Source organism: Hevea brasiliensis, chromosome 7 (genome assembly GCF_030052815.1).
Source record: "Hevea brasiliensis isolate MT/VB/25A 57/8 chromosome 7, ASM3005281v1, whole genome shotgun sequence".
NCBI classification, from domain to species: Eukaryota; Viridiplantae; Streptophyta; class Magnoliopsida; order Malpighiales; family Euphorbiaceae; genus Hevea; species Hevea brasiliensis.
This window is the reverse complement of record NC_079499.1, coordinates 5974686-5987775: the sequence shown is the minus strand read 5'-3', so window position 1 is coordinate 5987775 and position 13090 is coordinate 5974686. Positions and strand designations below refer to the sequence as shown.

General features: G+C 36.2%; 3 protein-coding genes across 5 annotated transcripts; 1 reads left to right on the top strand and 2 right to left on the bottom strand.

The window, feature by feature from the left end:
• The first annotated feature begins 241 nt into the window (after positions 1 to 241).
• LOC110651377 (uncharacterized) lies at positions 242 to 3683 on the top strand. The gene is made up of 2 exons (XM_058149894.1): positions 242 to 1367; positions 2923 to 3683. The coding sequence occupies exons 1-2, from the start codon at positions 1082 to 1084 to the stop codon at positions 3291 to 3293; spliced, it is 657 nt and encodes a 218-aa protein (XP_058005877.1). The 5' UTR covers positions 242 to 1081; the 3' UTR covers positions 3294 to 3683.
• A 192-nt stretch (positions 3684 to 3875) lies between these two features.
• On the bottom strand, positions 3876 to 7640 carry LOC110651376 (putative pentatricopeptide repeat-containing protein At3g25060, mitochondrial). Of its 2 annotated transcripts, XM_058149891.1 has the most exons (3): positions 6510 to 7640; positions 4288 to 6313; positions 3876 to 4184 (listed from the first exon to the last, which is right to left on the bottom strand). In XM_058149891.1, the coding sequence occupies exon 2, from the start codon at positions 6267 to 6269 to the stop codon at positions 4449 to 4451; it is 1821 nt and encodes a 606-aa protein (XP_058005874.1). In that variant the 5' UTR covers positions 6270 to 6313; positions 6510 to 7640; the 3' UTR covers positions 3876 to 4184; positions 4288 to 4448. The 2 variants fall into 2 exon arrangements, with proteins under 2 accessions (XP_058005874.1, XP_058005875.1); XM_058149892.1 differs by having other exon boundaries at positions 4303 to 7640.
• A 269-nt stretch (positions 7641 to 7909) lies between these two features.
• LOC110651378 (uncharacterized) lies at positions 7910 to 12773 on the bottom strand. Of its 2 annotated transcripts, XM_058149895.1 has the most exons (7): positions 12437 to 12773; positions 12035 to 12281; positions 11390 to 11451; positions 11012 to 11283; positions 10177 to 10251; positions 10029 to 10091; positions 7910 to 8282 (listed from the first exon to the last, which is right to left on the bottom strand). In XM_058149895.1, the coding sequence occupies exons 2-7, from the start codon at positions 12049 to 12051 to the stop codon at positions 8238 to 8240; spliced, it is 534 nt and encodes a 177-aa protein (XP_058005878.1). In that variant the 5' UTR covers positions 12052 to 12281; positions 12437 to 12773; the 3' UTR covers positions 7910 to 8237. The 2 variants fall into 2 exon arrangements, with proteins under 2 accessions (XP_058005878.1, XP_021662386.2); XM_021806694.2 differs by lacking the exon at positions 12035 to 12281 and having other exon boundaries at positions 12437 to 12772.
• Between the last annotated feature and the right edge of the window lie 317 nt (positions 12774 to 13090).

Sequence of the window (13090 nt, the reverse complement as noted above, 5' to 3'; positions counted from 1 at the left end):
TATTTATTATTAATAAAAAGAAAAAAAATTAATTATTTTTTATTAAATAATATTAAAAATAAAAGGAGAAAAGAAAGTTGTAATTGATTTATAATTTTATCTCATATATTTTGAAAAAGGTAACTTTATAATTTTAGTTTATAAAAAGCAAATTTTCATCACATTTTTTTGAATTTTTTTTCAAATTAAAAAGATAATTATAAGAAAAGAAATATTTATTTTATTTTTTATTTTTCCCCTTTTTGTAAATAAGAAAAGTGTTGATTTATTTTCTCAAAGTTATTTTTCTCGCTCTTCATTTTCCACGCATCCAATCAGAGGGTAAGTAACAGAACAGGCATTGAGACAAAACTAGTTCTACTTTGTTGAGCTTGAAGCTAGGGAGGTGTGCCGGCTCGCTAGATGTTCCAATTTCCAAAACTCCAGTGGTTCGTCAGCTGCACACAGCGACCACTCTTCAAGGGTAGAAAGCTAACCATCATCAGCTTAACCATAACCAAACACTTATGTAGTAAGCCACACATGATCGTCTCTGCTTCTGGCTTCTGGGTCTAATGGTTACAGTCATTTTTATCCTCCTAATGCCTTTTTTCTCCACTCTCATTTGATATTTTTCGCTTTTGACTGATACCCATTCGGCCTAATCCCTTTTGGCCAGCCGAAAAGTTTACTTATTTTCTAATTCACCTACCACTAATCCCTAAACCCCACCCATTAAGTTTTTATTTTTCTGGAAGCAAAAGAAACTTGTGAAAAGCTTCCACCTTTTGCTTAGAGGAGCTAATTCCGCAGATCTATAACCTTGGAACCCCTTGTTTTTAAGATTAAACCTGATTTTTTTAGCAGGTTTTTCTTGTTTTTCTTATGAAAGTTCATACCCACTTTTCATTTTTTACTTTTTATTTTTAAAATTTTTCCATTTCGTTCTGGATTTTTCTGGTGCTGTTAAGCAAAGATGACAATTAGGTTTCAATGAAAGGGGTTCTTTTTGATTTCTGCCTGAATCTATAGATCTATAGGCTTCAACTCCCTTTTTTTTTTTTTTGAAGATAGAGTGTGGGCATTGTTTGTTGAAGCAGAGATGATTCATTTGTTATTCTTAGTTCTCTTTGCTGAGGGAGTTGTGGCATTCTTATTACTGGTAAAGATTGGTCCCTTGAGAGAGTTAGTAATAAAGAGTTTGGATCAACTGAAGATGGGAAAGGGTCCAGCCACGGTGAAGACCATTGCTAGTACCATGTCTGTGATTCTTGTTTCAAGCCTTATGAGTATCATTAAGATCCAAAACAAGGGTGCAAAGCTTGGCACTATGTCACCTATGGATCAGGTTCTCTGGAGGACCTACTTGCTTGAGGCATCACTCATGGGTATGGTCCCATTCTTTTCCCTGGCTTCTTTTATTTGCTGTTTTGTATATACTGTTGTTTCATTTTTTTTTATTTTTTTTTTATACATTGTGCTTTCCATTTTTAGCTTATTGGGTAATTGAACTTAATTGATGTTGAGTATCCGTACTGTTTATTACTGAAACCGTTTACACAGACAGAAAAAACTATATAATCAGAGAAAATATACACAGTAGATGAGCTTTATCAACATTAAAGTTTGAGGTCTGGCAAATTAAGGACGTTAGCTTTTGAGTAGACAGTACCTTTGATAATATCCTATTACATATGGGGCTAAGAGGTGGAAATTGCTGCTGGGAGGTAAGTTACTGAGAAATAGCTTAGAATGAATGCGAGTCCAGGCTGCACGAGCTATTGCATAAAAGCATATTGCTTCTATGAATAATTATGCCTTTAGATGTGTGTATTGTTCTTCATGGTGCAGAAAGTTTAGATGAGAATCATAGACAACATTTAAAGTCATGAGAATCCTCGAGATCCCGGAGATATTAGATTTGCATGGAAATTGGTGAACAAAATGACCTTCTTGGAGACAGTTTGTGTATCACTAGTATTCTATGATTACTCCCCTTTTTTGGTTTGGAGAAATTTAAAATTTCCGTCTCTTACTGGGATTCTTACATTAATTATTCTTTTAGAAGAGATCCCATGCCTTTCATTAGCCTAAACTCAATTAATATATTATCTTGTGGAAGGTTAATATCAGTTGAAGTAACTGCTTAGCCATAACTGCTTTCTTTTAGTCAGAACAGGTTGTATTTTTTTTCTTGAATTTTCTGTAAATAGAGTGTACAAAGAAATAATTGAACTTTGTCCTATGATGGTTTAACTCCACATTGGTGATTGGTAACACTAAAACATTTTGGAGATATTTGACCAGCTTTGAACATTGTAATAGGGATGAGGTAAAAATCATCAGTAGGATCTGAAAAGGAGAAAGCCAAACTGGTCCTTGTGCTCTCTATTCTTCTTGGATGAAAAAGGCGCTCTTCATTGTTGGTCTGAAAACAAGAAAACAATCAGTAGGATTTCACACTTTTTTTGGTTTGTCAAGGTAAAAGCACACATACAACAGAGAAGGATAGTTGTATAAGTGTCCTTGTGTGCATTCAAATGTTGAGTAGACTTTTGGTCTATGTATTTATCACAGAAAGAGAAACTGTAATCTTAATCTTTTTAGTTTTATAGCTGTTAGTTATGAAATAAAGATATCAATTGTGTTCACCTGATAGATATTTTAAAAGACCTGCTTGTTTTACCTTGAGTTCACCATCATCTCTGGATGAGTGGTTAATAAAGCATCTCCCCACCCCACTTTTTTTTTTTTTGGCATATTAAAATTCTTATAAGTCTTTGATTATGGGCTCTGTGAGCTCGCCAAATATGGCATGTTGTGTACCTTAAGCTTGAAGTTCTGCTGCTTGCAGCATATAAACAATGGAGTTTTTTAATTGACCACTGCTCTTAGCCTTTAGTTCAGTCCACTGTCCCTAATGACTTGAACTTGATCTTTCAGGTTTCACACTATTTCTTGGGTTCATGATTGATCGTGTGCACCACTATCTTACAAAACTTATTGGATTGAGAAGTAGTATTGGATCTTCAAAAGAAGAAGCTGAAAGGCTTCAGAAAGATAAAATGCAGCTTAAAGAGAAGGAGGAGAAAGCTTCCAATGAAATAAAGCTACTAAAGGAGCAAATTTCTACTCTATCAGAGAATTTGAACAAGCTGAAGTTGGAAAATGAAGTGAAGGAGAAGCAGATTGAAACTGCCGAAGCCCATGTTGCTTCTCTTCAGAAACAATCTGCTGACCTATTACTTGAATATGACCGTTTGCTAGAAGACAACCAAAATCTTCAGGCTCAAGGTCTAGGATACAAGGGCTGAGAAAATTTTGAAATTTGCCAAGTAAGTAATTCAGGTTTTGTGAAGTATTTTTGTTCACTGAGTTTTGGCAGAAAACGTCCCTGACTCATGGAAATGGCCATTATTCAATGCATCTTAGTAGGGTAAAAGGAGGCATTGGCAACATTTCCCAGAACAGAGAATGGTTCCAATTGACCAGGATCAGAAATTTTGTAATTCTTAAATCTAGAATCTTTGGTTCTGCCATCTTTGTTTTCTATTGTTGATAGCGGCTTTTTCTCTCTATTTAACTTTCTCCAACGGGTATAGTCATGTGACTTAGATTGTTGATGGCATTCATATATTTGAAACTGGTGGAGATAGTTGGGAACTTGGAATTATTCGTAAATGTATTATGCTTTCTCTTTCTTCCTCTTGTGTGTTCTGTTGCAAGTGTGCCTAACTATTTGCAATTACAGTGAAGGACTTTGGCAACCAAATCCTGATCAGATTAGAAAATAGATGGAGCAGATGACTAAAATTTTTTCCTGTCAAGCGGAGGTCCCCAAGCAATAGAACAAGAAAATGTTGAAACATCTATTCTACTGCATCACACATAAGATATAGAAAGAATAATTATCATATACATTGGAAACACATCATCTCTATTATACCACATGCAACTGGGATCCAGAATAAACAGGCACATCAATCTGCTTAATGGCCTACGTGGCTGAATACTCTTGATCTGTGTCAGAGAGCCAGAAAATTCCGGGACACAAAAGGTAGAGACTCAGAGCCTCAGTGTACAGATGGAAAGGTGATCCTGGCCTTTGCTTTCTTTCTCCAGACTATGCTCCACTCTTATAAACAAACATCTGGCTGTGACCGAGCCTTTCAGTTCAAAAGGTAATCTCTGTTCTTAGCAGACTCCTGTAGAATGGGATGGAAGGCAGGTTTAGACTTTAGAATTAACAATGTCAAATATCTTACAGACAACAAATGCATGTGGAACTAAATAAAGAACTGCTAGAACCTGCTAGGGGAGTACTTTTGCTTGATGCAAATTGTCCAACGACGATGACGTTTTCTTTAGCCCGTTTAGTGTGAATTGTGATTAGAAGAAAGCTCCATAAGATGAGCTGTTAATGTGATTGGAAGTTTGGGTTTTATGCAACAAGGATCTCAAAGCGATTACTAAAGAAAATGTCCTTTCACTTCTTCCATGCCATGAAACACCAATTCAGTCTCTGGGACACATCTGTTAGCTCTCATCTCATCATCCAGAGTGCCCAATATTTGCAATATATCTTCATATTGATTGAGGCTCTTGTGTTCCATTAGAAAAACTTGGTGTTTCCCATTCACTTCCACTGCACTATAACCAGGCACTTTCCTCATTCCCGTGTTTTTCATTATCTTCCTCAAAACAGCTGCTTCATCCCACTTCTTGGCCATGGAAAAGAAGTTTGAAACCAAAACATAAATTCCCAGATCATCCGGATTTGACTCAAGAATCTTCTTTGCTGCCATCTCTCCAATCAATAAATTTCTATAATTATAGCAACCTGATAAAAGAGCAACCCAAATGGCAAGCCCTGGTTCAGTGTGCATTGATTTTATTAGCTGATAAGCTTCTTCCACTTGTCCTGCTCGGCTCAAAAGATCAACCATACAAGCATAATGCTTCTCATCCGGCTGGATCTTAGATTCATTAACCATGAAATGAAACCAGTGTTTACCTTCTTCTACTAGTCCTGAGTGGCTACAAGCTGATAGAAGAGAAGCAAAAGTTGCATGATCTGGATTTAAGTTTGTTTCTCTCATCTGGAGGAATAGTGAGAGAGCTTCCTTCCCATCTCCATGGATTCCATAGCTAGCAATCATTGCATTCCACAATATCAAGTCCCTAGAATCTATTTGTTCAAATAAGGTACGTGCATAAGAACGTGCTCCACATTTAGCATACATGTCAATCAATGCAGTGCCTGAAACTTGCTCAAAATGAAGCCTTCTAACAATATATCCATGTAGAGATTTTCCCCATTTCAAATATCCCAATTGTGAGCATGCCAAAAGCGCACTGATAAGAGAAACTGAATCTGGTTTGAACCCAAAACTCTGCATTTCAACCAGCAATTCAAGCGCATTCCCCGCAAAACCATTCTGAGCAAAGCCAGAAATCAATGCTCCCCAAGAAATAACATTCTTATGTGGCATCTCCTTGAAGACAAGCGAAGCAAGCTCCAATAACCCATTCTTAGCGTACATATCAACAAGGCTAGTTTGAAGGAGGACATTATCCATGGCCATCTCTCTCCTAACCATATACCCATGAATAGAAAGACCCAATTTTGAATCTCCAAGACTACCACAAGCCTGAATCAACCCCACTATCGCAACTCCATCTCCTTCAAACCCCGCCTTCTGCATTCTCCTATAAACATCAATGGCTTCCGAAGGCCGCTTGCTTTTTACAAATCCTGTTATCATAGTAGTCCAACTGACAATGTCCCTTTTCAACATTTTATCAAACACCACCTTTGCTTTGTCCATTTTCTCACTTTTAGCGTATAAATTCAATACAGATGACACAACAAACACATCACTCCCATACCCAAAATCCATCGCCCAATGCCAAATTTCCTCTCCCGCTTCCAACTCCATCAAGCTTGAACAGGCCTTTAGCACGACCGTGAAAGTGGAGCTATCAGGTCTAACTCCCTCGGTTATCATTTTATAGTAAAGGTTTAAAACTTCACTCGGATAAATTCGAGAATACGCAACTATCATAGAATTCCATGCATCCACGCCTCTTTGAGTCAATTTATCGAATATGCGGCGGGCGGAAACGATGTCGCCAACGCGCGCATATGAAGCAATTAAGCGGACAAGGGAGTTTGAGTTGGGAGAGAGACCAGTTGTGAGCATGAGAGTGTGGATTTGGGCGACGGATATTTTGTCTTTGCAAGCAAAGAGGAGAGGTATGAGGCAATTTGGCCATGGAAGAGACCGCATAAATAAAATTATTAGAAGCAAAAAACCTCACTTGTCTTCTGCGCCTGTACCAGCAGCCGTTGTATCAAGTAAATAAGAAATGAAAATGGAGGGAAACAGATTTCAAAGGGATTTTGGATTTCTATCACTATCAGTTGGGAACCCCATACCATAAAAAAAAGGTCTTCTTTTTCTTTATCAGTGAAACCTCAATCAATTTACATGAATTCTTGTGAAAATATGAAAAACAAATCCTTTTACCTGGTTTGCTGACAATTGATGGTTGACATCAATTTCCCATTTGCTCGGCCGCTGTTTTTCCAAAGTGATTGTCAAATGGATAAGAATCAATTCTCCTACATACACAGTTGTCTAATTGACCGAGGCTTTTGTGAGGGAAACACTTCCATTAAAAGTCAAGTGCACAAAAAAAAGGTTTGGATTCCAGAACTCTGTTTTTAAGCACAGCTGCAGTCTTGAAGAGTCTTGTTTGTCTTTGACATTTACTTGGTCCGTTTTTTATACTTTTCCTTGCTTTCTGCTAAACAATGGAAGCTGAAAACTATAACATGGAAGAGCAGCCTTTCTTCTCCCATTATGTGTTCTTTTGCTTCTTGTCTGAGCAGCCTTTATTCCTGCCAGTTTCAGTGCATGTTCTCCTTGCGGATTTAAGAGAATGGAGGAGATACAAGCAATAAAGTGCGAAGTAGTCATTATGGAAGGCTAAAGCAAAGGTAGAGTCTTAGTCGTTTCCCTGAACATAATTTGACATGAAGGTTCCAGCAGTTGGAGAAGATGCAAGATGACACAGGAGAAGGAATTGAGCCGCCAGGCGATTGCATTTTTGAAAGATTTTTCTGTAGTTTTGCTAGCTTATGTATATCATTTGATGTTCTGGAGGACCCTAGAAATTCCTAGGCATCATTGGTGTCGGCTGGTTCATTAGATATATTAGTGGCCCATTGAAAAAGCGAATCCTTCGCCTGTGGAAAAGGCAGGAGCCTGAAGGCATGTCTTGGGCTGCACAAGATGCTTAACCCTCGCAGCTAACTTGAGAGATCTGGCTTAGCTAAGAGTGGTGTAATGGATGATAATTGAAAATGAAATTCTTTAAATTGCTAGTCTCGTGCTTCACAGAAGTTTGTTCAGGTCAGACAGATCACGTCTTGGTTTACATTGAATAAGTTCTCATCAGTTAGCTGAAAATTCTTCTAGATGGCACTCAGCTTACACATTAACATTTCAGAGAAAGAAGAGGGTCACATTCATTTGCGTAGTTCACTTGTTGACCTGGCAAATTCAAATAGCAGGACAAAGGGCAAATCAAAGTCTTGTATGGAAACCTGACAGCCACTCTCCAATAGCAGGCCGAATTGTTCTCTTTCGTTTAAAAACCTTCCAAGTTCAGTGAAAGCAAACAATGCATACACAGTACATATTGCCACTTTGACTTCTAAATGAATACGTAGAAACCATGTAACAGAGGCTGCACTCACTTGTAATAAATTTATGCATCCCAAATATGGGAGTATTAAGACCCAAATTTGAAAATTGATTTTCGCCCCTTCCAAATCTTCCAAAAGCTCCAATTATTATTTTAAGTTAGAGCTATTTCATTACCAGAAGCACTTCATAACACCCCATGATTACCCAAAAAACAGTTGATAGAAAAGAACATAGAATTTCATTGATCTAAAAAGATCTTACCACTAGTCACCGGAAAAAAAAAAAAAAAGATAGAGAGAGAGGACCTAAAAGAAGAAAAATCCTACGGCTGGTTCAAGCAAAAAATTCAACCAGTTTCATATCTGAAATGAACCACTTAGGCCACTTTCAGCAGTACACCAAAGAACAACCAACAGGAAACAATGTTACATCCGGGCATCTATCAACCAAAACAGTCCTACTAATTGGACTGAAGATCCAATAATACATGCAAGTATGCACTTCCCTTCCCCATGTTAGCCATACGCACTTCCCTTCTGAAGATTAACCCCTAGATTCCAATGCTAAAAGTATCTTCTTTCTTGGACCCTGAAACCACCGACAAACCAAAAATGAGTAGGCATAGAAGTGGCAGGAAGGAAACTATGAAAATGAGACACTTAATCTAGAAGGTATAGTAGAGTTACACCAGAAAACACGTGGTTATCATGCAACCTGAAGCATTCCAGACATAAAAATTCACACCTAAGTGACATTTTAGATCATAGACAGAGACTTCCCTCCTCAAATCGCAAGTGAGCAGGTGATATAGAATTTAGGGTGGGTAATATATTTTCAATTTGACAATTAGGCATGCAAAAAAGGAAAAGGAAAAGAAAAGGCAAAAAAAAAAAAAAATGTAAACAAAAAAATTGAGCTAGTAACCCAATGGTTGGATGCCCATCTCATACTGTAGGGAGTAAGGAATTCAAAATCTACTTCCCCCATCATATTGAGTATATACAAGAGGTTGAAAATTTATTCTATCTCATACCGTAGGAACTAAGGAATTAAAAGTAGGTCGAAGATTTCTTCTTTAAGAGACTATTTTTCCTCTTCATTTGCTATTCAAAGATAATTACAAATAAGCTAATTGAAATATTTTCTCAATTAACAATTTTATTGTGACATTGTGGAATAATTTTTGCGTATTAAATTTACAACATGTTACAACATGAAAGTTGGATAAGGATTGTATGGCTTTTGGCATACACAACTATGTTCAAGAGTTATGACCCACCTAAAACTCAATAGTTATTCTAATAATGATATGATAAGTCTAATTAGTGTTGGACTTCTAATATTGACACAGATTTTGGGGGGTTAGAGATCCTTTTGAGTATAGTTTGGCCTTTCACATTTCTTTTGTGCATATCAAGAAAGGAAGGTCCCTAGTTCTTCATCATCAATATAAAGAACACAAACACATCAATAGATGAAAGGTTAAACCCATATCCAAGCCCTGCAACTTTTTAAGTTTATGTTATTAAGCCCTTGGTGAATAGTTTCTGATTACAACCCTAGACTTTTATTTTTGAACACATACATTTTTTACTGGAGTTAAAAATGTGGAGAACAAGCACCGCTTAATGGCATGTTAATAAGGTAGGAGAGATTTTTTTCTAAAGATCATTATTTTTTTAAAAAAAAGAAAAGAATAAAAAAGAAAGGAAAACAATAGTTTTTTTTTTTCCTGCTCAAAACAAAATTTCCCAATCCATTTCAGATTCAGAGGAAAAACAATAGTTTTTTTTTTTTCCTGCTCAAAACAAAATTTCCCAATCCATTTCAGATTCAGAGGAAAACCTTGCTTTGCAATTTGGGATCTCATAGGAATTGCAGGCTAGATGGCATGATATCCATTAAAGGTGATTGAATCATGGGTTAAAGTGCATAAAAAGATTGAGATTGGAGTTTGAGATGGGATATTTTGTTTGTGTTAAAGGAGTTTCACTTGTTCAAGGGTTTGATGTGGTATGTCTATGGTTATGTTCTTGTTTAGGGCTGAAATTTGAATTGTTTTGATTTGTTTTTCATCTGTTGCTTGATTTGGTTTGCTTTTGGAAATATGGTCCCATGCTTCTTTGTGGTTCTGTTCCTTCCCAATAGTTTTTTCTTTCTTTTGTTTTTTGTAATTTTTCTGAAAATACATGGGGAATTTTTTAAAAAATATTTTTCTTAATGTCGAATAACACAAACTTGAAAAGTTGAGCGGCTTGGAAATGAGTTTAGCCTAGATGAAAATGCACCACAAAAGACAAGCATTCCATGTCTGAAAGGGCAGTTTAAGTTCACCATTGGTATTCCTATAGCCTTGAGATCCTCATCATTCATGTGTACAAGAGCTGTCATATCAACCTGCGTTGAGTAAAATAAAAGAAAAGCCCCTGAAGATGATGAATAGAGTCAACAAATAACATATTACAGCACAAAATTTACTTACTTCCTCAGCTTGAAAAGTAATGAGGTATTTCTCAAGGCCTATTGATTGCAGAAAACCTTCTATTGAAGTATCAGCCTGCACTAAACATGTAGAACTTAGAAATAAGAAAAGAAAGCTACAGAAACAAGTGTATCTATGTGCAGGTGCATGCGTAGTAGTGGCCTTCCTAATTATTGCCTTTCATGAAAAGGACCTCCGTCCCTCTCTCACAAGCATGATAAAGGCACAATTACACATATCACATATGAACTCTTCCACAGTAAAAACACAGAATGAGAGAATTGCAAAAGCTTATGAAAAATCACAACCGCACTAAGTGATCATAAAACTTTTATGTCCACAATAAATTTTTGGTTATCTATTGTGATGTAGATAAATTGCATACCTGTAAACAACCTTCAACATTCATACAAACGCTAACAATGCTTTTCAAAAAAAAAAAAGGTTCTCTACTGGAAAACTCACTACTCAATTTGCAATGGTCTCTGATTTTCACTTACAGCATTAGCTAATCATTCGCTTTTTTTTTTCTCTTTCTATTTTATATTTCTCAGAGTTTACTCCACTATAATGTCTTTTCGAAACCCAAAGCATGCTACATGACCCACATTCATATTTTTTTAGGTCACAATTCATTGTACATAGAGAAAAATCTTTCCCTTGTTAAACATGCAATAACATACAACAACCCTGACTAGAAAACTAACCCCAGACAGTAGTTTTCTAACAGGTATTTTGATTAAGGCAGTGCAAACAAATCAGAAGCTGCATACCTAAGGTAGTCTCCCACAAAAAAAAAAAAAAGAAAAAAAAGGAGAAAAAAGTAGATGCATGCCTTTTGCTGAGACTTTTTTCTAGGAGCCACACTAGAAACCTTTTTAATCTCTGGCTCAGGTGCGTCAACTGCAACACTTCTTATAGCTGGTTTAGCAGTCTCCAATTTTCGTTTGGGTGGATCAGCATTTGCTGGTTGTGAATTCATAGTCCCAGAGAGCTTTTCACGTAAATCCCACATACCTGAAACTGAACCCCTTCCGGTTTGTGACGCTTGTGGGAGATTCTTCTTTTGAAGCTTCAGTCGAAGATCTTGAGAACTGACTTTGCGATCTTCACAAGCCATTAACAAAAAGTCAAAAACCAAGTATAGTTATTTGAGTTGCATCCAACAATAGCAGCAATTTTTAGTTGCCTGTATGTCACAGTCAATTCATACTTGAAACATGTGGTTCATCCTCGTCATAGAGATCGTGTTCCCACTTATCATCTTGCCTCTGCCTGCAAAACATATGGAATCAACTTGCTAATAGAGTTTGGACCTTACTAAAACAGGATCAGTAAAGGATAATGAATAAAGAATCTAGAGGAGAGTTGTGGAACAGGAATACCATGTGATAAACTTAACCCCTTGCAATTTACAAACCAAAAACAAATGGCTAAACTAGGAAAGCAAATAGAAACCAATAAGACAAATAAATAAAAAATCTCATGGTACTCTTCTTTTTTTTTTTTAAAGCAAAACTTATAACATGCCTTGCATATTGTACAAATCTAAGTTAGCAAATAAGAACTACAAAATGCTTTCATCAATTTAGAACCTTCCATGATGGAATCTACTGCTCTATTTTGTGATGAAGGATCTTCATCTCTCATCTATCATATGTCAAAAAGATGTGAATGAAAATCCCAAATTAGACTTTCCCATCCTTGGCATCTAATGTCCAAGTTATATTCTGATATTTCCTCAAACTATTCACGCAATAAATTTCGGGTAAAAAAAATGATAGGCAAAATTTGAATGTCATGAACTAATGTTCAGCTAGATTCTCAAAATAAATAAAAAGTTAACACTGAAGGGTACTCTTTAGCATTCTTCATCTGTATTCTATGGCATCACCCGGACTGCTCACAAGGAAATATGGCAATTGATCATACGAATGGAGGAGGGGGACTCAAACACCTAGGTATATCACCTAGAGAAACTCAATCATCCTCTTTGAAATAAATCCACAATTTGAAGCGCTAGAATATCCAAGCAAACGGTACCCACTGCAAAATGAGAGCAGCAAGGGAAGGACTGGGAAAAAGAAAATGAAGAGGAGAATTCTCTTTGGATAAAATTGAAAAGGACAAAACACATTACAAAAATCAAACTTGTACAATCATGCGAACAATGAGAATAAACACAAAAGCCAAATTACAGTAAAGTAAATCATCCCAGAGAAGGAAAAAGGAAGTTAAAGCGATTTCCGAAAATACAGACCTTTTGCCAGTAATTTTACGCTGGCGAGTAAAGTCGTCGGTAGAATTGCCATTAAGACGCTCCTTTACCGACCTCTTCGCCGCAGCTTCCACTCGATCAGCATACATGTCTATGAAATCGTTAAACCCTAACCCTAACAGGACTGGAATTAATTTTGCACGGCTTTGGAATGGAAGGGAGTGAAAATCAAAGCCCTAACCCTTCATCATGCGAGCGGAGGCACAAGTTATGGGCTTGAGATAGATTCCTGCAATCAAACGAAGCTCCAGCGCGCCGCCCCGTCGTGTAAGGACTGGTGTTAGCAAGGCTCAATTTGTTAAAATAACAAAAAGAAGAAAAAAATATACATATAGGAATTTATTAATGTATTTTTTTAAATAACAATATTAAATAATTAATTTTATAATAAGTTATTATTTTTTATAATTTATTAAAATTAATTATTCAACTCAGCTTTTAAACTCAATTAATTTTTTTATATATTTTATAAAATTAAATTCTTTATATTTTATTAAATTTTTATTAAATAAAACGTTAATCTGTTTGTTTTAATGTTAATCAAGATACCAGATAGTGTGAATAGTTAAAATTACAGGACTAATTATTGTAAATATTAAGACCTAAATAAATTAATTGGGTTTTTTTTTTTATAAA

Bases quoted from the DNA above. Each gene is read 5' to 3' on its own strand.
- LOC110651377 (XM_058149894.1), top strand. From the start codon at position 1,082: ATGATTCATTTGTTATTCTTAGTTCTCTTTGCTGAGGGAGTTGTGGCA. The intron at 1,368-2,922 runs GTATGGTCCCAT...TTGATCTTTCAG, and splicing joins GCTTGAGGCATCACTCATGG to GTTTCACACTATTTCTTGGG.
- LOC110651376 (XM_058149892.1), bottom strand. From the start codon at position 6,269: ATGCGGTCTCTTCCATGGCCAAATTGCCTCATACCTCTCCTCTTTGCT.
- LOC110651378 (XM_021806694.2), bottom strand. From the start codon at position 12,543: ATGTATGCTGATCGAGTGGAAGCTGCGGCGAAGAGGTCGGTAAAGGAG. The intron at 11,284-11,389 runs GTATGAATTGAC...TGGCTTGTGAAG, and splicing joins GGATGAACCACATGTTTCAA to ATCGCAAAGTCAGTTCTCAA. The intron at 8,283-10,028 runs GTGAACTTAAAC...CGGTGGTTTCAG, and splicing joins AGGCTATAGGAATACCAATG to GGTCCAAGAAAGAAGATACT.